This window comes from Anolis sagrei, chromosome 4 (assembly GCF_037176765.1).
Source record: "Anolis sagrei isolate rAnoSag1 chromosome 4, rAnoSag1.mat, whole genome shotgun sequence".
Classification (NCBI taxonomy): Eukaryota; Metazoa; Chordata; class Lepidosauria; order Squamata; family Dactyloidae; genus Anolis; species Anolis sagrei.
Window position 1 is genome coordinate 30402763 of NC_090024.1, and position 25323 is coordinate 30428085.

Sequence of the window (25323 nt, forward strand, 5' to 3'; positions counted from 1 at the left end):
TCTCCCCACTGTCTGGGAAGATGCAGTCAACCCTCCACATTAGTTAGGATTAGAGCACAGGGCCCACACAAAGTGAAAAACCATGAATAACAAATTAGGATCGTTGTTGTGTGCCTTTAAGTCATTTCAGACTTAGGGTGACCCTAAGTCTAAAGTTTAGGGTGGAGGACAGGTAAATGAGCTTCCGGCCTGTGGGCCTTAGTATGGGGATCCCTGACATAAATTGTTTTAAATTGTTTTTAAATTGTGTTAGATTTTAGCCTGTTCTTGTAAGCCGCTCCGAGCCCCAGGGGAGTGGCAGCATATAAATTCGAATATATAATAATAATAATAATAATAATAATAATAATAATAATAATAATAATCCTGTCCTGTCCAAAGGCATGTGTGTCAAGATCCAAAAGATTCAGTGCAAGATAAAACCATCTACCACACAGGAGTGAAAAACAACAAGAAGTGGTTATAGCTTATGAATATTTATTTCTTTCCTTCTTAAAAATTGTACAAAAAATAAAATAAACCTGTATTATTTATACGTTTATAGATTCCCATCTCCCCCTTTTAAAAAAACTATTAAGTTACACAACTAGAATAAAATAGCGCACACTGTTTATACAAAAACTTCCTTGCTTTCCAGCGATGGCGACTGCACAAAGAATTTTTGGCACAAACGCTCTTGTTTGTATCAGTCATGTCACCGTTTTCCTGGAGAGATGTTGGGGAGGGAGAGAGGAAGGACTAAGAGGTTACTAAAGGAACAAATGTTTTCAATGCTATACACTTTAAAAGCTTCAACCAGTCCACTTAGGCCAAATCTGTAATCACAGTGTTATTTTTCCCCCGTTTCCTCTTTATTAAGAAAACTGAACTTGAGAAGTTGCATTAGTTTTACAGTGTTCTAACAGGTTTGTGAAAATAAACAAAGGGAAAATGCTCAATTCATAAATCAGATGTTTCTGTATACATATCAAAGTCATTTCTGTTTTAATAACAAGCATTTGTTGCTTGCCAACAACAAAAGCTAGAAAACAATGGCTAAGCTTAGTGGAGACCCCTCCTCTTCCATAACCAACAAAAGGATAAAGTAAAGGATAATATTTTTTGAAAAAAACATAGAAAGCTAACAATTGTACACACAGGAAACGGAATGGAGCAGATTTTATAACTCCAGCAATTGCCAGATAAAGACGGAGTTGTAGCATAACACGGAAATTTGATGGACGGAAATGCTGAACATACAGAGTGGATGCTGCTATTATTTGGAGATGTTATTTGGTGCCCTCCTAAGAAGCCACTTAGTAAATACTGAACCGTAGAAGAGAAAGGTTAGATTATTCCCGTATGCCCATCTCTCTCACAACATACCTTAATCAATACCCTCAAGCAATTCTCGTGAGCTTGTGAATCAGAATGTGCCTGGTTTTAGATGTATCAGACCTCAAAATGTTACATGACAACTAGGGACAGTTATGCTTTTGCAAATGTACCAAAGCCATGGGATTGTTTATTTCTAATAATGTCTTGCATGCATCATAGATAAAAGACAACTATTCTGACTTGTTATTTTCAAAATTTAAAGGAGCGATTATTGGCTTGGTATGGAAATATAACATTTTGACCTAAATAAATACATTGACCAGTGATGTTTTTGAATTAGTCAAAAATATGCCATAATTCTGGGTATGGAGTTTTTCTGCAACAGTTGAAACTTCTCAGAAACCTAAAGGCCCCAAGATGCTGCAAGAGCATAAGCGAATTCGCTGGAAATGTAGGTCAAACTAATCTACATTCCACAAATATTTAAAAGACATTTCCCTGTACAGCTCCATTTGGAGTTGTCTCATTCAGACAAGAAATCTCAGGCTTTGATATAAGCTAATTTAAGAAATGTGTTTTGAACTTACTTACATCTATGTACATGTTTGTTTTCAAAAGCCACATCCCTCTGATCCTTTCCCCAATTTGGCATCCTAAGCTCAGGTTCTCAAAGATTATATAAGCAAGAATTTCAAGGGTTTCATTTCACATTATATTTCACATTTGCAGGCCTCAGGGAACTGAAAAACAAACCCCAAAATAAATGGCAATATGGTTCTTCCACTGCATTGTTCAAAGAAGCTAATGGGCAACAGAGTTGCTCCAAGCTAGACAAATACTGTTTTGCTTGAGTACTGTTTGCTGGGTGTCTTCATTTCATTGCATCATGTGAATGCAGGCTGCCAAAGCTACCTTATATCAAATTAGACTTTTAGTTGAGCTAGCTCCATGTTGTATTGTCGAAGGCTTTCATGGCCAGAATCACTGGGTTGTTGTGAGTTCTCCGAGCTGTATGGCCATATTCCTGAAGCATTCTCTCCTAACGTTTCACCCGCATCTATGGCAGGTATCCTCAGAGGTTGTGATGTCAAAAGAGAATGCTTCTGGAACATGTCCATAAAGCCTGGAAACAACAACCTAGCTCCATATTGTTTGAAAGCAACTGTCCTCAGTTTGGTATCCTCCAGGCACTTGGACTACAAGTCTCATTATCACCAACCAGAAAAATAGGCATCTCCTCCATTGCTGCCTGAAGAGCCTGTGGACTGAACCTGAGAGTTTTGCTTGCCAAAGAGGATCTCCACCATTGAGCTGTAGTCCTTCCTCAACAGCTTCATGAGTGGAAGTGCCATAAAAACATGTACTAGATACAAATAAAAGAGGCTGAATAATATATTCACAAAGACACAAGTATCTATAGTTGGGGTTTCAATGTACATTTAGATCCAGGTCAAGAAAAGGAAGGTCAAGGGAGGTCAAGGATCATAAGCAGAGTTCGGAGACTCCACCAACATCCTTTCAAGTATAAAAGTAAGTACCTTCCCAGCCTGTTTTCTTAGGACAGTTGGTATACAAGCTCTTTGAATGAATTCCACTAGAGAAAAAGAGTCTCTTTATGCAAGTGTTCTCAGATGGTCAACATGCTCATAAGTGTGCAGTTCCTCTCTTGTTATTATTCATGTAATGCAGTTTTTGAAGGATTGCATCACTTGAGATCACATTATTACCTAATATCATGAAGGAGAACATTGTAACAAGCCAGCAGCTACCTTCCTCGTGTTATATTTCACCACTAAGGAAAACATGATTACAGTCTCTATATATTCAAGGAAAATGGAGAAGATGGAACAGACATGTTCCTTGTTGCACCAGAAGGCAGGGCTGGGACCAAGGAATTGAAATTATGGTCCTGAACCCCCCCCCCCCCACTAAAATGGAGTAGCTCCTTGCTGTCTTCGATCATGGAAGCTGTTACCTATAACAATTTCCTCTGGCGCAATTCAGGTTTGATTCCACTTGGCCAGAGTAAAGTGAAACTAGGTGGTAACTCTACTCCGATATCTCAAAGCTTTAGTTAGAAGTGGTTGAGAATGATGGAACTGCCTTGGCTCTGCCATCACAGCCTCACCTCACAAAGAGACATAGGAAAACGAAGCAGAAAGCTTGAAGATGAAGGCTAAATAATTCAAGAAGTGGAAGTCTGCAGCAACATAGCACACCAGACAAGTACTTTGGAGTAAAGGAGACCATAAAGGTTCCACGGCTTCCTTAGCTTGTGGAGTAGATGCCACATGGGGAACTTTTGATATCCCAATAGGAATTCCATACAAAAAGTATGAGCATCTTTCTAAATATCCATTAAAAACAGACATTCTAGCCCAGGAATGGGCAAACTTGGATCCTCCTGGTGTTTTGGACTTCAACTCCCACCATTCCTGACAGCCTCGGGCCCCTTCTTTTTTCCCCTCAACCGCTTAAGCGGCTGAGGGAGAAAAGGAAAGGGCCTGATGCCACTAGGAATGGTGGGAGTTGAAGTCCAAAACACCAGGAGGATCCAAGTTTGCCCTTGCCTGTTCTAGCTTATTCCCAACTGTTAAACCCAACTAGGGCAGATCCAATCAATCAACTGAATTTGCATAAGTGCTAATTTACCAAATTCTCATTTTTTCATTGAGTCTGCTCGAGTTGGAATGAACAATTCGGTTTAGGCTTCTGTCCTCAGCAAAAAAGCTCCTGCCATCATCAATTCCCAGCACAAAACAGAGTGACAGTAAACAATTCAGCATACGTAGGAAAAAATATATTATTACATATTATAAACACTATGTACATAGGTTGAAATGGATGGCATTTTACTTACAAATAACTTGCCATCTTACTTACAGTCCTTATTTGCTATGTACATGGAAGCACTTGGAGGCTATACATTTCTGAAGACTTGATGGGAATTTAGTAGAGGGGAACACAGTCAGCCACTTTCCACATCAATAGCTCTGAACAAAAAAGAGTATCAGATTTTCTAGCTAATCATTTGTTAGTGTGCAATTTTTCTATAAATTCCAACTTAATGGATGCAATTTCTCAAATTCATTGTATTGCATATTAAACCTTGTTTTTTAAAAAGTCATTGTTTCCTCCTTCCGGTGGGTGAGATCATGAAGTCTGGAGTCCATAGATTATTTACATACTGCAAAGTGGGCAGCAATAAATAAGGAACATTGTCATGGAACGTTGGTATATCTTGACTTCAACACACTTGTCAGTAACTAAGAGGTTTGTTTCCTCTGCCAAACTCGAAGGATGTGGTCATTTGGGTTTTGTAACAGCCTCTTTTCTTGGCCCCAGCAGGTCTTCAGGATCTAAGTGAAACATTCCTTTCCTTGATATAAGGGAGAAATGTGGTGGCTTCCAGGGCTGCAGAAGAATTTAGCTAGATCTCTGTCAATGTGACCTTGAAACCTTCCACCAAGCTTTCTATGTTTAGGATGAAAGTGTCTTCATTGGAATAATGTTCGATGATGTTATCATCCATATTGACCAGGATTCTGGAATGAAAAAAAAAATCATTTATTTACTACATTTATATACCACTTTTCTCCCCTAAGGGAACTCAACGCAATTTCCAACATTGTAAAGGCGAAATCCAATGCCGCATATAGATAACCAAAAGATAATAGCAAGACAATAACATATAACTATAAATTAACCTAACCAAATTAAAACATAAAAATAAAATAATATTTAAAGATAAAGCAAAAAATAAACATTGCTAATACAATCACATTTATATTAAAACCCACTGATAAACGACGATTTTAAAACAGTTATTAAAACCACACCATCCAAAATCAAGTCCGTAGTCGTTCCATTGGTCCGTTCACTATTCCTTATTATCTTACTGCACTACAAACTTTGCTGTTTGAAAGGTTGGTCACATAACTCTGTTTTTACTTTCTTCCTGAACGTCTGGAGGGAGGGGGCTGCTCTAATTTCACTAGGGAGGGAGTTCCATAGCCGAGGGGCCACCACTGAGAAGGCCCTGTCTCTCATCCCCACCAGTCATGCTTGCAAGGAAGGCGGCACTAAGAGCTGGGCCTCCCCAGAAGATCTTAAACTCCAAGGTGGATCATAGAAGGAGACACGTTTGGACAGGTAAGCTGGGCCGGAACCGTTTAGGGCACATTTAAAAAGGGCACATTACCACAATTCTGATGGGTAGAGGGTTTTTTCTATATGTGTAAATACTTTTGTGTTAATGCTTTGATAAAGCCCTCAGTGCAATTCAACTGCAAGTCCCAGCTTCATGTGAAAACTGAAGTGTTTTCTTCTGTACAATGTGTATAGATTTGCACTCATGCGGATCCAAATCAGCCTCAGAACACACTTCTTCCAAATTACTATGATCCTCCACTGATTTGCATAAATTATACTATCTTTGCACACATATAGAATTATGCTATATTTGAACAGATCCATGTTAGACACAGTGTTCTGGTCCCATTATCTTATTGTTCTGTTCCTTCTGATCTTGGAATAAGGAAATGACATGCCTGGAATATTTTCTGCTACTGTTGTTCAGTCTCATTGATAAATAAAAGGCGATTTATCCTTCTAGTGAACTTTAAACTGTATTTTAAACAATTGAAACTGTGAGACCTGGCTCCTGTTTCGTTAACACGGATGTTGCGGGAGGCGCTGAAGGGTTGTTGCCCCATCCTCAACTTGAGAAGGAATGCATAACAAATGATGTAGCTACTTGACATTAACCCCTTTCTATTAATTGGTAATGAGTGCAATATCAATTTATATTTCAAAAATATGCCTTGGGAAGAACTCAACCTACCTACCTATTGTTTGATATTTCCTGGATACATTTAAAGACATTTTTGGAGGCATCAGGATGTATTTTTTGCTCAACAATATTCATACTTTAAATAAAAAAAATGAATAGCCATGCTACCAACAATGTGATGAGCAACATTTAAGAAACCATAATGAGAAACAAATATAGGCAAATCAGATTTCCTACCCTGGACAGACCACAGATATATAAACCTCACTTGCCTAGTTTCCAACAGACCTCACAGCCTCTCAGGATGCCTGCCATAGATGTAGATGAAATGTCAGGAGAGAATGCTTCTGGAACATGGCCATACAGCCCGGAAAACTCACTGCAACCCAGATCACATTTGTTTCTTGTAACTGCCTAAACTCTGGCCCTATCCCAAGTTTATTGCATAATATCTGAAGTGCAAAGCCAATCTGAAAACACCAGTTGGGGAAGAAGTTACAATGTGGGCATATTGGTCACGATGCCAGGATTGTCATGTGACCTGCGTGGTGTAGCAAGGAGCCCCATTACAGCAGCTCCCACGTTGCAGAGTAATGTGAGAACACCTTTCCTATAATATATGTCTGAGCCAACACACTTATCAAGAGGTCTATAGCTGTAAAGTGTGGTGAAAAGTTAGCAGAAACCACACGGTTCAGTCCTTGCTCTGACCTCTCCTGCAACCCTGTTTGAAGCATGAGCTGCTCAGAGAAGGGATCTCGCCTTGCAATGTGACCAAATATCACCGAAGTAGCACAAAGGAATCAAGGTCTTGCCTGAGGTCTCGAGGCACTTTCATAAAAACATGAATCACAAGCTTCCACTTACCCCTTTTTGCTCTTCTTATAAAGCTTTGTGATCTTTTCGCCTGGAAGGCCGTATTTCTCAGAAATCTACATTTAATATTTTTTTTAAAGAAAGAAAGAAAGAAAAGATATGTTAAAAAGCAAACTCCACAGAGTTATCACAATTTTCCATTAAAGTCTGGTTAACATTTTACTACCAATTTAATGTGTGAATTTTGTAAAGGTAAAGATTTTTCCCTTGACATTAATTCTAGTTGTGTCTGACTCCAGGGGGCGGTGCTCATCTCCATTTCTAAAATGAAGAGCTGGTGTTGTCCGTAGACATCTCCAAGGTCATGTGACCAACATTACCTTCCTGCTGGAGCGGTACCTACTACTCACATTTTGCATGTTTTTGAACTGCTAGGTTGACAGAAGCTAGGGCTAATAGCGGGAGCTCACTCCTTTCCCCAGATTTGAACCACTGACCTTTCATTCAGGAAGTTCAGCAGCCCAGCATTTTAACCTGCTGTGCCACCGGGGACTATTTCTATTCAGAGGTAAATTATATAGAGCACAACGAGACCTTTGTACCTGTAGGATTTGAGCATTGGGCTATGATTCTGGAGACAAGGGCTCAAATTCCAACTCACTCATCCCATCCCTCACTGGGTGACCTTAGCCAGTCACACTCTGGATTTCAATGAATAGTTGATAGATGGAATTCACCAAACGTTTAAAAATAGATTAAGCCTGCCATTGTCCCATGAAGACTTCATGAAAAGTGCCACTAGAACAGTGGTTCTCAACCTTCCTAATGCTGCTATCCCTTAATACAGTTCCTCATGTTGTGGTGACCCCAACCATAACATTATTTTGTTGCTACTTCATAACTGTAATTTTGCTACTGTTAGGAATTGTAATGTAAATACCTGATATGCAGGATGTATTTTCATTCACTGGACCAAATTTGGTACAAATACACCCAAATTTGAATTCTGGTGGGGTGGGGATGGGATTGATTTTGTCATTTGGGAGTTGTAGTTTTTTGGGATTTATAATTCACCTACAATCAAAGTGCATTCTGAACTCCACCAACGATGGAATTGAACTAAATTTGGCACACAGAACAGCCATGAGCAACAGAAAATACTGGAAGGATCTGTTGGGAATTGACCTTGAATTTTGGAGTTGTAGTTCACCTACATACAGAGAGCATTGTGGACTCAATGATGGATCTGAACCAAACTTGGCACGAATGCTCAATATGCCCAAATGTGAACACTGGTAGAGTTTGGGGGAAATAGACCTTGCAGTTTGGGAGTTGTAGTTTCTGGGATTTATAGTTCACATACAATCAAAGAGCATTCCTAACCCCACCAATGATAGAATTGGGCCAAACTTCTCACACAGAACCCCATGACCAACAGAAAATACTGTGACATCCCCTCACAACACCCCCCGGGTCCCGAACCCCCAGATTGAGAAATGCTGCACTAGAAAGTCTAGTGTTTACCTTGAGACCATATTATCCCTTTAAAAGACTTGGCAATATTAAAATGTTGCATAAGGCTAGAAAGCATGCACATAAGCTTGTTGTGGCAAGCTGAAGCACAGACAAACTTGGGAAGCAATTGGGAAGTTCTCAGGTATACTGGCTAGCTGGACAATTCTTGGACTTGTCTCAAGAAAGTAACTTTTACAAAATTTGGTTCAAACGGATGAATTCATGGACATCTATCACAGCAGCTCCGCACATTACCAGCCTGCCAGGCTCCTATGTTACATAGATATATAAACCATAGATATACATGGAACCCCCAGTGCCACAGTGGGTTAAAGCGCTGAGCTGCTGAATTTGCTGACCTAAAGGTTGCAGGTTCGAATCCAGGGAGTGGCGTGAGCTCCCGCTATTAGCCCCAGCTTCTGCCAACCTAACAGTTTGAAAACATGAAAATGTGAGTAGATCAAAAGGTACTGCTCCAGCAGGAAGGTAACGGTGCTCCATGCAGTCATGTGGGCCACATGACCTTGGATGTGTCTATGGACAATGCCAGCTCTTCAGCTTAGAAATGGAGATGAGCACCAACCCCCAGATAAGACTGGTTTTAATGTCAGCGGAAAAACCTTTACCTTTTACTATTCATGGAGTAAATCAAGAATAAAAAAGCAGAGAGAGATACCTAGGCTGGGAGAGGTGTGTGCCTAGTGAACAGAAAAGCTCCCGTCTAATTTTCTCTCTCCTTTCCTCCCTATGTTACATTAATATTACTTTAATAATTCTCTTCATGTTGATCATGTCCATCCGTGTTTATAGAGATGTGGAGAAGAGAGACATTGCGGCACGTCCTTCAGTTAGTCATAGATGTGTCAGTCTCAGAATTGTTACCGCATTCTTTATTAACGGACATGATTCCCCTGTCTTCCTGACTTTAATATATCAACATAGGAGATAATTCCCAATGGGGGATAACATGTCAACAGAGGCGTCATCATCACAAAACTGTCTTTGGCAACAGGAAACAGCAGAACATCAAAGCAAAATGCCTTTCTTCTTTCCAGCTCAAAATCATTTTGCAACACTATGAAATTATGGACCTTAAAAGGATTAAAAGATCACCTTATCTAAATCCCTGCTTTGAGAAGGAGTCACTGTATCTAAACAAGTGGCTCTCAATATGGGTTTTTTTTCCTGTCTGTGCTCACAAATTCATCCTCTCTTCACTACTATTCTGATTACAGTTTTCAAGGGGGATATGTTCCCGAACTTTGCATGCATATATAAAACCAAAATTAACAGCAAATAGAATGTCAGGAATGTGGAACAGCAACAATTTATGCTGGGACATATGGCTCAGGTTCCATGTGTAGATGCTCAGTTAATAATATACTGTTTGTTTCCTTTTACCTTCCGCTACTGATATACTATGCTCCTTCCCCTCCCCTCCTTTTACTCACAGCATAATCATAACCTGTTTTGCATAGCTTCCCGTTAGCCTCACACGAACACAGTTTTCAAAGCTGTTTCCTAGTTGCAAATGCAGACAGCTAATTAGAGTTCACCTCACATTTTTCCTATGACTCAGCCACAGGGCAAATAAAAAGGCGAAAGAGATAAGCGCTGCGTGCAAGGACATTCACGCTGCAGAATTCTTCGCACAATAAGGGGGTAAGAATTTTTTTGCCATGAAAGTACCAGCTGGAAATTCAGAGATTTCAATCAGCAGTGAACAAAGCAAGCCCAGTGTAGCTTTTAAAGAATTAGATACACTGAAGACACCAGCGGTTTCTTCCCCACCTGTCTATCCGATAGCAATTTCCAGTTACCAGTAGTAACTATCTGTGATCTGCTAATGGTAAATGGGAATTGTGTAGCTCTATACCTTCCAACGTTTTAAAGAAGAAAATGGGTATGGGTAACTAAACCCTGACATAAGAGTATGGTCAAATAGCGAAGTTGTGAATAAATAGGAATACACAAAGTAGGAGAGACTACAAGAGTTGGCTTTCCTTGGGTCTATTTGGAAAGGACAGATTCAACTCATCCTCTTCTCTCTCCCCTTCTGAGTTTAGTATAAACAACTTTTTAACTCAATGTAAAGCAATTTAAGGAATCATAGGATCATAAAGTTGGAAGAGACCTCATGGACCATCCAAGAAGCAGGAAAATCACATTCAAAGCACCCCCGACAGATGGCCACCCAGCCTCTGTTTCAAAGCCTCCAAAAAAGGAACCTCCACTACACTCCAGGGCAGAGTGTTCCACTGCTGAACTGCTCTCACAATTAGGAAGTTCTTCCTAATCTTCGAATGAAATCTCCTTTCCTGTAGTTTGAAGCCATTGTTCTACCTAGTCTCCAGGGCAGCAGAAAACGAGCTTGCTCCCTCCTTTCTATGACTTCCTCTCACATATTTATACATGGCTATCATGTCTCCTCTCAGCTTTCTCTTCTTCAGGCTAAACATGCCCAGCTCTTTAAGCCGCTCCTCATAGGGCTTGTTCTCCAGACCCTTGATCATTTCAGTCACCCTCCTCTGGACACATTCCAGCTTATTAACATCTCCCTTCAATGATCACCATTGACCTGGACGCAGTGTGATCTGATCAAGGCAGAATACAGGGGTAGTATGACTTCCCTGGATATAGGCACTAGACTCCTATTGATGCAGGCCAAAATGCCATTGGCTTTTTTAGCTGCCGCATGACATTGTTGGCTCATATTTAACTTGTTGTCCATGATGACTCCAAGATCTTTGTCACACATTCTGCTCTTGAGCCAGGCATCCCCCGTTCTGTATCTTTGCATTTCATTTTTTTCTGCCTAAATGGAATGTCTTGCATTTGTCCCTCTTCATTTTGATACTTTTGGCCCATCTCTCTAATCTGTTAAGATTGTTTTGAAAGTGTGGCCTTAGTGAGAATATTGGAAGAGGAGACATACATTGGGTCATTTTATAAAGTAGCTCAAAAGTAGGAGGTCAGAGAATGAATAGTTGACGAAAGTTGGAGGGTATGACCTCCCATAGTATTTTGTTCAGGTTTATAGATGTCATTCTTTAAAAAATTACATATATATACAAATTTAAAAATCAACTTTATAGGCTGTAGGAAATTGTGACACCTTCTTGAATATGTATGTCCCAAACCTCCTTTTATTACAAATCCTTCTTCCTCCAAAGTGTTTCAGTTTGCCTGCAGAAATGCCGTCGACTTTATAGTGAAGGCTTTAAAGAATGGTTTGGAATCTGAATTCATAAACAAAACTGATTGCATTTTTCAGGTCATGGAAAAAAAGGTCTACAGAGGCAGTTCTGTCTTTGAGTGGATGTAGTATGCATTGTGTGCTTTCTAGGCTTGTTCTATTGTAAGCCGGCTCTTTCCTCGACTGGATGAAATACTTTCTTTTCCCAAACCCATGTTTTATGTACAGCAGCCCTGTTTTTAGCCCTTATAAAAAGTCTAATGAAACAGGCAGTTCCCTATGAGAAGGCATGCCATAATAAACAGTTTATTCTCTAAGGTGCCATAGTACTTTTTGGTCTCCCAGAAGAGAAAAAGAAAATAGGAATGATGAAGATAAACTGCCTGGTTTTCTAGGACACAACAACAAAGTGGGGGAGAAGGATAAAGCAAATGCTAGATATGAGAAAATGCAACTAAGTATCAAGGAAAACCACAGATCAGTGTGTGATAAACAAGGGGAAAGAAATCAGAGTTCATACAACTAGTAAACAATAAAACCTCCCTTTAGCTTTCATGTTCTTGGTAAGCTGAGTTTTTGAAACAATAGGCTTAGAACATATAGCACTACCAACCTCAAGGTAGTATGTGTATGTGTATATATACAATATAGTATTTTATTATAAAAGGTAAAAATTTCCCCTGACATTAAGTCTAGTCGTGTCCAACTCTGGGGGTGATGCTCATCTCCATTTCTAAGCCGAAGAGCCGGCATCCATAGACACCTCCAAGGTCATGTGGCCAGCAGAGAAGTACCTATAGATCTGCTCACACTTGGATGTTTTTGAACTACTAGGTTGGCAGAAGCTGGACCTAACAGTGGGAGCTCACCCCGGATTTGAACCGGCAACCTTTTGGTCAGCAAGCTCAGCAGCTCAGTGGTTGAACCCAATGTGCCACCATTATTATAGGGTTTTTCAAAAAGATGGACCCAACATGAAATCACTACTTCTCTGCAATCGTAAGTAGCCTATGAAGGAAATGCTCACCACTTGAAAGAGTAGGGCATAGATTTTCAAATGATTACTGCTAGATGCTATTTGCTAAACGCTATCGAAACAGAGGAAGGATTTTTGAAGCAAAAGGAGCAATAGAATATCTGAGGCATTTTGAAATAGATTCACTTCCTAGACTCTATGCTTCTCAGGTATTATTTCAGTGGTAACCCAATTTGTAGTTTACAGAGGTCGCAAAAACTTTCAAATTACAAACTGTGCCCCAGAATCTGGGGGTTGAGTCCAGATGAGCCATTTTTCCAAGCTCTGTTTTTTGTAAGGCTTTAAGATTGCGTTGAAACTGCATAACTGTAATGGAAGACCACTAACCCATGGGTATTGGATGTGTATTTTTAGAAAAAGATAAACAAATATGCATGAGAGGATAAACACTTCCCCCGCAGACTGAAAACCACATTATCTCTGAAGCCAGGGAGATTTGCCAGTCCAAAATACTCCCTGACTAGTTTCTTCTTGCATCTAGTTTGCAATCTTTTCTAGCATACACTGCTTGAATAGGTTTGGAGATGAAGTAAAACTTGAGTTGATCATGTAAAATATTAGGAAAATGGCTAATAGCTAATGGATGAAGGGAGTTTCCAGTTCATAAAATAACCTCCCTCAGCTGCCAGCTGATGTTCAAAAACTTGCATGATGTGTTTTGTTAGCCAATGAAGACATTGCTCTCTTGTGGATTTTGTTTTGTTTTTCTTTATGGTCAACATGGCTACCCTGAATATGTTCCCTGGATTTGAAGCTACCAAATTTAGATGCAACAGTGGAATCCTAAATAAGAGGGAACTAGGGACTAGGGCTTAACTCATTGTTTTTTGTACCTCCAACAAAGAATTTTTTTTTTTGCTAGTGGACGATAATTAGCTGAATTTAACTTATATAGAACCCTTTTCCCCAGATGTAGCTGAGCAGAAACTTCCTGAGAAATACAATATTCCCACCCTAAGAAGGGGCCTGTAGCTTCACAAATAGATACAACCAAGAGGAGTTTCTTTACTGCTGGCTAGTGGAGTTCACATTTTACTCTCCTTTGTCTTGGCTCTCACATTTGCAGGAGAGGAGTCGCCTTTGCCTACACTGAATTTCTCCCAGCCAACTGAACTACAATAGACTCTACACCAAATACATAATGTAGGCTTGTGACTCTAACACCATCACTTTCCTTCTGCAGTATGATTTTTAAAACATATTTTGCCTGACGAAAGAACTGGGTAGGTTTTTTATTTTAAAAAATTTAATACAAGAACTTTTTTTCGATACAAAAGTCAGAACTGGGTAGCAGGCATGTAGCCGGGGGGGGGGGGGGGGGGGGGCTTGAGGGGCTTCAGCCCCGCCCCCCCCCCCCGAAATTCTCATGGTGGTTCGCGAAAAGGCCTTACTGGTGCATTATTAAAACTGCTATGTTTATTCATATCATGATCTGATCACCATACTCAATATATCCCATATGCATGGGGGTATTGGGGTAATGATACAAAAGGTTTGCTAGGCTAGACCCTCTTTCACTCAGACTCAGCCCCCCCCCCGAAACTCAGCCCCCCCAAAACCCCCCCCCGAAATTTTTTTAGCCCCCCCCCCCCCCCAAAATGAAATCCTGGCTACGGGCCTGCTGGGTAGGTATGCGTACATCTTCCTGAACAGTTTTGAGTATTTCCTCCAAAACCAACTAAGAAGGTACAAAGTCAGTTCTGGTCATACCAAATGATCCTCGCAATGACATATTGTGCCACTTAAAATGGGCTTGTGGAGTTTTGGGGGATAAAATCAACTTTCAGTATTCCGTTTACTTTTTTTTAGAGAAAAGTATCAAGTATGTAGTCTTAATTGGTTTGAACACCGATGTGCAAAGCCTGATGACATCTCAGAATGAGTTTGAAAAGTTTGTTTTAAATTGGCTCAAGCAGGCAAGGGCAAACTGTGTTTTGGACTTCAACTCCCACGATTCCTAACAGCCTCAGGCCCCTTTCTTTTCCCCCTCAGCCACTTAAGCTACCATTAGGGGTTGCAGTGGCGCAGCGGGCTAAACCGTTAAGCTGCAGAACTTGCTAACCAGAAGGTCAGTCATTCGAATCCACGGGACGGGGTGAGCTCCCATTGCTACCCTCAGCTTCTGCCAACCTAGTAGTGAACAGATCAATAGGCAGGAAGGTAATGGCACTCCATGCTGTCATGCTGGCCATGTGGCCTAGGAGGCGTCTAAGGAGAATGCTGGCTCTTCGGCCAAGAAATGGAGATGAGCACCACCACCACCCTCCCCCTCAGAGTCCGAATTAATAGATTTAATGTCAACGGAAAACCTTTACCTTTACTATGCTACCATAGAGACACTGAGGAGAAAATATTGTTAATATGTTTTTCTCTCTCAATTTCCCTTTCATTTTGAAAAAAAGACTAAGAAGTAACAAATAACTTGTCTAAAATAAGAGTTCATGAGAAAGTCCTTTAAAGTTTGCCTTGTTCCAACTCCTTCCTCCAGTCAATGCTGACAATTCTGCAAATTTGGGGTTTATGAAGAGAATTCCAGGATAGAACAGAAGCTCCCTTTTACAAGGAAAATCTTCTTGTGTTACACTGGATGTACACAAATATGCGAAGTTTTCCACCAAAATTTTCCCATGTTCTCATTAAAAGGCAGTAAGAGGTGAGCAAGATGTATTGTCCACATCTGTCGGCTGCAGCGTCTCCTTCTCACTTCCTTTGAACATTTTGTACTGAACACTGTTCAAGAATAAATTTTAATAAAAACAGATCCCATAAGTCTATGTTGTATTACTGACCTGATGATAACATGCCAAAATCAGATCTCTGTCGGGCTCTTTTGTAAGCAAGGTATATAATACATTTTTAATCAGGACGGCTGTGAGAATGAGTGAAGTAAGCATGGCAAAAGCCCTTGTTCAGAAAAGCTATCTGGGAGGCCTGTGTATGCAGTAAGACATGCCTTTCTTACTGGGTATGCCTTTCTTACTGGGAGCCCCCGATAGCGCAGCAGGTTAAACAGCCGAATTGCTGAAATTGCTGACTGAAAGGTCGGCAGTTCGAATCCGGAGAGTGGGCTGAACTCCCACAGTTTGCCCCAGCTTCTGCCAACCTAGCAGTTTGAAAACATGCAAAATGTGAGTCGATCAATAGGTACCGCTCCGGCGGGAAGGTAACGGCGCTCCTTGCAGTCATGCTGGCCACATGACCTTGGAGGCTTCTATGCACAACACTGGCTCTCCAGCTTAGAAATGGAGATGAGCACCACCACCCAGAGTCGGACACGACTAGACTTAATGTCAAGGGGAAACCTTTACCTTTAACTTTTATGCCTTTCTTTCATGTTGAACAGTAACTCCAAACGACCCCTACATCCCAGGAACTGCTTATTCCAGATTATCTGGCCATGGAGGCTCATATAATCCAGTTTAAAGGAGATTATCAGGGATCAGATCTTGGGATATAGAATCACAGAATCATAGAATTGGAAGAGACCTCATGGGCCATCCGGTCCAACCCCCTGCCAAGAAGCAGGAATATTGCATTCAAAGCACCCCTGACATATGGCCATCCAGCCTCTGTATAAAAGCCTCCAAAGAAGGAGCTTCCACCACACTCTGGGGCAGAGAGTTCCACTGCTGAACAGCTCTCACAGTCAGGAAGTTCTTCCTAATGTTCAAATGGAATCTCCTATAGAACAGTGTAGAAGGGGCCTCCCTCCCCCATCGCAACTACACTTTGTTGTTGTGTACATTCAAGTCATTTCCAACTCATGGCAAACCAATCATAGGGGTTTCTGAGGCTTGCCCAAGATCATTCATTGGGTGTCCACGATCTCCAGAGTCGTAGCCCAATTCTCAAGCCACTGCATCATGCTGGCTTTCCTCAACTACACTACCAATTGCAATGGCCTACTCTACCACTATCATAGCACCACAGGGAGTTGGGCATGATGGAGCTATGCAATATAGGTTGCAAAAAACTCAACTGAGCTTGATCAGACCTCCTTATTTATTGGATTATAGGTCATAATTTAGCTGTCTGTCAGTAGTCCCAGATATTCTGCACCACACACTCCACCTGATATCACAAAGATGTAAAACAAAGGGTTGGGGGTTTTTTTCAAAAAAGAAGAGCACAGGATCACACTCAATTCTCAATGGTAGGAATTGAAAACAGTGTTGGGCTGCAACAGCATTTCGAGGAACATTCAAACTAGCATAAGAAACAACGGTCTGGCGCCTTTGGGGTATTAAAGGCATTTTACTCATTAATAAATCACCATGTTTAGCATACTTTTGAACAACTGTAAAATAGGAATGACAAATACTTACTGCTTCCATTAATCCCTTTACAGTGGGGGACTTTAACATCAAAGCATCAAATACTTCATCAGCTTCTTTCCTCACATATAACAACACTAGGGGGGAAAAATGAGAGAATCAAAGTTTGGGGCAGACACACAAAACAGTTCCACAACTGAATTATTTCCCTCTGGACGGGACAAAAAAAAAATTCTTTTCAAACCCTGACAAGTTAAAAAATGCCAGATCCTCACATTAAAAATAATCCCACGTAATAAGGATCTCAGGGGGCATGAGGCATATTGGCCGATTTGGAAATATCTAGAGGAAAGGAATGTGGCCTTATCTTTCTCTAGGAAGCAATCTGGGAACGCCTGTATGTCTCAAAACTTAATGAAGTTTTACACAGTAGTTCTAAACAGCACAGAAGAGTCCCATTACAAGTGAGTCGTAGGCACAAATATATGGGAGGGTAACCAAAACTTACTTCCCCCATTTTGTAAAACAACTCCGGAATCGTTATTTTAATCAAAAGTCTGTTTTCTCTGAGGGCGGCGAGGTGGTTAAAAAGCACCAGGCATGTAGCCGGGGGGGGGGGGGGGGGCTCGGGGGGCTTCAGCCCCCCCTGAAATTCTCATGGTGGTTCGCGAAAAGGCCTTACTGGTGCATTATTTAAACTGTTATGTTTATTCATATCAGGATCTGATCACCATACTCAATATATCCCATATGCATGGGGGTATTGGGGTAATGATACAAAAGGTTTGCTAGGGTAGACCCTCTTTCACTCAGACTCACCCCCCCCGAAACTCAGCCCCCCCGAAACTCACCCCCCCGAACCCCCCCTGAACCCCCCCCTGAAAAAAATTCAGCCCCCCCCCCCGAAACGAAATCCTGGCTACGGGCCTGAAAAGCACCATTAAATAAAATTGGGCACAGCCTTAAAATATTATTCCATGCAGTGCAGAGACAGGCTATGCGGTAACAACACTACATCCATGATAGTGTTGTTATACCTGCACCAATAAGCCTGTGACATTTGCATTGATGTTCCTTTTAATAGAAAGTTGCATTTGCTGGTGCTTCTAGTTTAGTGACAAAGTGCATGATCAACAGCCCTGCGTGATGTATCACTGTGGGAGGGCAAAGTGGGTGGGAAATCCATGTAAATGCTTCTTCATGTAAGATAACCACCTACTGACTGGTACTCAGTAACCCCTCCACTACTTTTAGATATTCCCCAGTGCAGGAATTAGTGAATTTAGCAGCCTGTAGAAACTATATGTATGTATGCATACAGGTATCTCTAAGTTAACAAAGCAGATGTGTTCCTGGGAACTACTTTTTAATGGAAAATCTGACACTAGACGCAGAAATAGCATTGAAGGGATAGGTTTCTGAATCACAAAAATGAACAGCAGCCCAGAGATTAAGATGTCCAAAGAGGCCCTGCTCTAGGTCCCACCTCCTTTGCAGGCGCAATTGGTGGAAACGAGAGACAGGGCCTTCTCAGTGGTGGCCCCTCAGCTGTGGAACTCCCTCCCCAGCAACATCAGAAAAGCCCCTTCCCTCCTGACCTTCAGAAAGAGAGTGAAAACGTGGCTTTGGGATCAAGCCTTTGGAGAATAATGCAGTGAAATAGATGGATTTGGAATGGCTACTGGAACGGTCTGGACTATGATTGCCGATAGTGTGGTTTTATAGTAGTAATTGTAATGTTTTAAATGTTTTAATGTTTTCTCACCTTGTTTTTATTTTTTTTAATTGAAATGTTTATTTAATTGTATATTGTTTTAAGGCATTGAATTGCTGTAAGCCACCTTGAATCCTCTTCAGGGTCGAGAAAGGCAAGATATAATTATAGTAAATAAATAAATAAATAAATAAATAAAATGCTTCAGCAAATTTTTTATTCAAAACTAGAAACATGTGCATAAGAATGAAGAAACCTAGTCGGTAAGCCTTGCTTAAGTAAACACAAATGCTTTGAAGCTCCTACAAATCACCTAAAAGCTTTTTCCATTTTTTTTTCTTTCACCATCCTCCACTTTTCTTAAAATTTCCACTTCATTGGCCAAAGTTATAGATCTCTTGTTTTGTTTTTCAACATGCTAGGTTTAGCTGGTGAGGCATGCTTATCTTTTGCTCTTCCTTTCTGTGTTGCTGCTCCAGCACAGTCAGTAAGGGATTCTGGAGGGAGCTGCTGTTTACCTTGGCTGTAGCAGGTAGGCACACAAAGCTATAGAGTAGAATCCCATTCTTTCCCAATTCAAGTTTTATCACACTATTTCCTACTGACAGTGGATCACAAGACAATGGGAGTTGCAGTTCAACTAATCCGGGGGACATAAGGTTTAATCATCCTTTTCATTTGAATATCTCTGTTCAGACTTATATTTACATACCATATTTTATCCTTCTCCAGCATTAACTTCAAATTAATTGTGAATCAAGAAGATAAGACAAAATGCCTAAGTATTGATAAATACCTCTTTTTGATCCTTCTTCTTTTATTTGCTTTAATGGAGGTGTGACAAAGTCCTCTTCTACTGGCCGGAATATCCGTTTAGCCAATATACTTCTGTTGCAGAGATAAACAAAGAGAGAAACCAAAGATGCAATACTGAACCAAATTAAGAGTTACACAATAGTATTCCCAGTTAGGGAAAGAGGCTAAGCAAAGCCAGTGCAGAGTGTGGAAAACTTACTTTTTTTGGACTCCCAAAATTATCTAGCCAGCATGGATACTGTATTATGCTGACTAGAAAAATTTGGGAACTGTAATCCAGCAAAGTAATGTTTCCAACATCTACATAAGGACTACAGTGATCAATCCTGGATTTTCTGTGTTTGCTGCTTTGCTAGAATAATTGGAGAACAGCAAAAGCACTGACATATATTTTCTGTCTTCCTGCTAACTAGATTCCTGATAAATATTTTCCCCACACATTTATGTATTATAGCTTGATTGAAGAACATTTTAAAATTGCAGCCACAATATATCAACAGATGCTACTCAATACAAGAAGAACAATAATGCAAAGTGAGAGCAAAGGCTACTCCAAGTTGTCAGCTATCAAACAGATGATGTAATTATTCATGAAGCTTTAGTATTTGGACAGATCTAATCTAACAGTGAAATTGTTGTTTAATTACATGACTCCAATTATAATGCTAATTTAAGTATAAAAAGAAGGGGCAACAATTCATATGACAAGAATATAGCTAGCCTGGGATTTGAGAGAAAGGAAAAGGGAAATGGATTCTACTTTTGAGCACAAACTTGCTTCTCCTTCTCTCCAGGCCAAGACCCACTGCTTCTTCATTGTCTAAACCGTCTCTCCATCTGACAGAGAGGGCACATAAAGGCTGGCAACTATGGTGCATCTACACTGTAGTATGAATGTAGTTTGACATTTCAACTGCCATGGCTAAATGATATGGAATTCAGGAAATTGTGGTTTGGAGAGACACCAGCACCCTTTGGCAGAGAAGGCGAAAGCATTAGTAAAACCGAAACTCCCATGATGTCTTACCCTTCTCGCTCGTCATCGGTGTTATAGTAAACCTGTAGAATTGAAGAAACAAATTTATTATGATTATGTCAGGAGTTGATATACAGAAGAACTAGGAAAGAAAGAGAACAATTATATACTTGTTGTCTTTGCTCATGTTGAGACTCTGGGGACAGTTACAATTATTACTTATAATTATTTACTTTTGCATTGGGAAGGGGGAAACAATGCTTTGGTTTTTGTGAAGAACGTAACAACATTCATTCTCCTGCTCCCTGTTCCACCAAGAAACACATTTTCCACACCACACCGGTGTTCTCAGTGTCTCAGCATAGACACTGCATAGAACTGGGAAGCCCTGACCCTTGAGCGCTCTAACTGGAAGTCAGGTGTGATCATCAGTGCTGTGGAATTCGAAGAAACATGAATGGAGGGCAAAAGGTAGAAAAGGGGCCAAGAGGAAGGTGTGTCAAGCCAACCCTGACCGGGACTGCCTTCCACCTGGAAATAGGAAAATGGGTTTATATATCTGTGGAATGACTGGGGTGGGGCAAAGAGCTCTCTGCTGAAGCTAGGTGTGAATGTTTCAGCTGACCATCTTCATTAGCATTTGAAGGCCTGGCTGAGCCTGGGAAAATGTTTTGTTGAGAGGTGTTAAGATGTGCCTGGTCGTTTCCTCTCTGCTGTTCTGAACAGGGCTGTTGAGGACTAGCTGACTTGGAGGTCTCATTCATAGGGGTCACCTAAATCAGTGTAATCTTGACAGCAATTAGGAACCACCACCACTTGTACTGCTCTGCAGCATCATATCCTTGGTAACATTTTAGAAATAAACCTCCTCCCTTCTACTATCTGTGATCTTATAAAGTAAGCATGCCAATCTGCCTCCCCTGGGAATGAGCAGTCATGTGCTCCAAATGAATAAAACAATATGCTACTTTCTCACACCCCTCATGAGGAACAGGAATGAGGTAGCATTGTGGAAGTAAAGGTAATGGAATGCACTACACACCAGAAGTAATGACTCCAAGAACTGCTCTCTTTGTTGAAAACTACTGACTCATTCCGTCCTATGTAAGTCTGCCCTGTTCATCCCAGTACAGCCTATGCAAGAAATATCCTTATAGAACTGTGTCCTTTTTATTTTCATTTAGCTGCCTTTGTTCCTAGAAAAGATGTCTCCAATCAAAGGCAACAGTCTCCTGGGGGGTAATCTGCAGCTGGTGGCCAGGACCAGGGCCCTATGTTGGCAGGGCAATCCTATTGATCATGAGAATACACCAAATACCTACTGATTTATTTACTGAAAACCACCAATTCTCTATTTCTATTCTTCAACTCTTTTGCACAACATAAAAGGGTTATATTTTGTGATGACAACTTCCAGAATCTCCATCTACTCCTCCATGAAAAGTAGAACATCATAGGCCTTCAGCTCCATCAGCTCACAATGAGGTGTCAAGACAAAAGATCAAGGGAAATAGTTTATTTGTTCCAATGCTTAATAGTAAACATGACTTCCTCCAGCACTCAGCTTTGGGTGATATGGAGACCAGCCAGTAGCTACAGGGTAAGCCACCTCTACTGGACTGTTTCTCCTTCTTTCCTTCCTTGGGTTACCATTGTTCCTCCTCTGATTACATGACCTTCTTCCATGACTGTCTTCTGGCCCAGGGATCCACAAGCTGGCTACCTCTACTTCCTAATATTCTCACACTCCACAGCTATACTGCTGATTTTATAATGGTGTTGACCAACTCCTTACCTGCTGAGCTTATACTGTCCTACTAATACTTTTTCATGGCTCTTCTTTTCAGCTATATGCCATTCTTTATAACCAGTTGCTAACCTTGCAACTGATAGTGCTATTTGTTTGGAAAGGCAGCAGAGAAGGAAGTAAATAAGAGGATAATTCCCATAGTTTCTCACGCCCAGCCAGCATGATCATTCATCACGTTGGATAGGAGCTGCAGGGAGTTTGGTCCAAAACCTAACTTGTCCAGGCTTTATTCTCTCTAATGTTCCCCTTGCTCAGCAGAATGTTATATCCAGAAATATATGTATTACTTACAGAAAACTTTTTGAAATCAATCTGAAGCCCACATGGAAATAGTCTGCCTATAAATTGCTTATTTCAGATTCGAAGTAAACAGTACATCCATAAACTACCAAGGAGTTAGGAAGGTACTCAGTTAAATCAACTGACTTAACTGCACTTATCTAATACAACACTGGAAATAGCCAGTGTGTGCCCAGTGGCGCAGTGGGTTAAAGCACTGAGCTGCTGAGCTTGTTGATCGAAAGGTCGCGGGTTCGATTGCGGGGAGCGGCGTGAGCTTCTGCTGTCAGCCCTAGCTTCTGCCAACCTAGCAGTTCGAAAACATGCAAATGTGAGTAGTTCAATAGGTACCGCTCCGGCAGGAAGGTAACGGCGCTCCATGCAGTCATGCCGGCCACATGACCTTGGAGGTGTCTACGGACAACGCTGGCTCTTCGGCTTAGAAATGGAGATGAGCACCACACCCCAGAGTCAGACATGACTGGACTTAATGCCAGGGGACTACCTTTACCTTACCTTTCTAGTGGTTAGAATGCTAACATAAGACAAAACTTAACTCTCTGTCTCACAATCTAACTTAGCTCACAGGGAGTTGTGAGGAAGGGGAAAAAAGGGGGAGAAAATAGTAAGCTCCTTGGAAAAGGATGCATAGATTTCAGACAGTAGAAAGCCAGGGAGAATCAGAGTTTGGATTCATCAAACGTAACACCTGACTCTATGCTAATTTGTAGTGGCCACATTTTCCGAATGCCTGATCACTGTCTCCCAAAGCAGCTACACTACTCCGAACTCAAGAACGGGAAATGGAATGTTGGTGGTCAGGAAAAGAGATTTAAAGATGGGCTTAAAGTCAACCTTAAAAACTGTGGCATAGACACCAAGAACTGGGAAGCCCTGGCCCTTGAGTGCTCTAACTGGAGGTCAGCTGTGACCAGTAGTGCTGTGGAATTTGAAGAGGTACAAACAGAAGGTGAAAGAGAGACATGCCATGAGGAAGGAGCATCAAGCTAACCCTGACCGGGACCAACTTCTACTTGGAAACCGATGTTCTCACTGCGGGAGAAGATGCGGATCAAGAATAGGGCTCTACAGCCACCTATGGGCCGACCACCAAGACACCACATCTGGAAGACATTCATCCTTGAGGGATCACCTAAACCAAGTGGTGAAGCTTTCTTGTCACTTCTAAGTTTAGCCTCAGTCCTCCAGATTATTGAGGGGGTGGGGAAAGAATGGTTGTGAAGGTTGAGATGATGGATATTTCCAGCAACAACACATTGTTCAGAGCTAGCCTGACATAAGACAAAACATTCTGAGCTGGCTTGGTCTTGAATGAATGAGGAAGAGCCTTCTGCTACACAAAAGACTTTGAATCAATGACTGGCATTGTTTTGGTAACCTTAACCTGTTGTAATATTCTATTAGTCAGTGTAAGACGCTTTTTGGAGCAGAGCCACCGCCAGAGAAAACTTTTCTGCTAGGCCCCAAGTAGCTTGGGAACTAGCAGAGCAGCTTTCTCTCCTACTTAAATGATTTCCTCCCCGTCCTTCCACTAACCACAGCTCCTGCAACCATTTTACCCTTGCCACTGTTCTGCCATAAGCAATAACTCTGCAGATATGTCGGGCAACACGATCATAGTCCTAAAGTGGAACTGGCTTCTTGACACTGATCCATGCTTTTGCCTCCCTTCTTTGACACTCGTTGAAGGCTTAGCTACGGGGACTGTCTTGATGGGTTCTTGCACTTCAAAGTTCCCCATCACAGTCTTGATGACAGGCAGGAATCTTTTCCAACCCAAGATGAAGACTGTATAAATGAAGCCTGGGAACTTTTATATGCAAAGCATATGCTCCACCAATGAACTAAATCTCAAAATAGGTGGATAGCCATTTGAGCATTAGATAATGAGGGATAGGTGTGCTAGTGAGATATGTACACAATTTTAAACTTTGGGTTGGGTTTTTTTTTTTTGCATTTCTTACATTAAAACATGATTCTAATTAAAAATGGTATGTAATTCAAATTCACATCCCCCAGGTATTTCCACTGTGTTGACATCTACTATTTCGTTTAGTCTCTTCAGTGCTGGCAAATAGTTTGTTAGCAAGTGCCTAAGGTTCTAACGTTCTAAATGGAGACTGATTAAAATGAATTAACTGTACACTTCAGCCCTTGTCACTTCAAGATTTGTTACACTGAGTATCCTAGTCAGAACGCTGATCATTCAACTCATCATTTTGTCTGCCTTAATGTTATTTAAGCTCTCAGTCAACTCCCAAAAAAGGTAAGATAATATGCATAGAAACGGGGAGGGAAGAGTTCTCTGAAGGCAGTGCCAAAAGCTAGCATTACTTTTAATGATACTCTCTTGCTGATTGCAACAAAGTTGGTCCAGTATAAACTCAAAGCTGCATTTTGATCAAGCTATGGCTAAATGAGGGATGTATTTATTGGTACTGTCTTGCCACAGAAGACTAATTATGATGTACCATTTGTTCTTTTGCTAACCATACGAAGCTCAAACCACAATTTTCCAACCATAATTAGAAGTGAGTGGGCAAACGGTGGTAAATTCTGAAAATTGAGAAAATTATGGCAGAATAGGTTTTGCAATGATAGGAAATGAAGAGGCAGTGTGAAGAGAGCCTGAGGAGTATTCACATGGCCTTCTGTCGTTCTCATTTCAGATGAACAATTTAAACAATCTTATTACTTACAGTTACCTTTTTCAAAGATATGGTATTTTAAAGTCTCACAGCTCCTGCTTGAATTTCTTTCC

At 41.0% G+C, this 25323-nt stretch overlaps 1 protein-coding gene across 1 annotated transcript in view; it reads right to left on the minus strand.

The window, feature by feature from the left end:
• Window positions 1-4438: 4438 nt before the first annotated feature.
• GRHL2 (grainyhead like transcription factor 2) overlaps window positions 4439-25323 on the minus strand; it is a 95433-nt gene continuing 74548 nt past the window's right edge. The window contains exons 12-16 of the mRNA XM_060775681.2: window positions 20504-20535; window positions 19457-19548; window positions 16998-17083; window positions 6977-7041; window positions 4439-4862 (exon numbers count right to left, since the gene is read on the minus strand). Of these exons, the coding sequence (XP_060631664.1) occupies window positions 4748-4862; window positions 6977-7041; window positions 16998-17083; window positions 19457-19548; window positions 20504-20535 (390 nt within the window). The 3' untranslated portion in view covers window positions 4439-4747. The remainder of the gene's footprint in view (window positions 4863-6976; window positions 7042-16997; window positions 17084-19456; window positions 19549-20503; window positions 20536-25323) is intronic.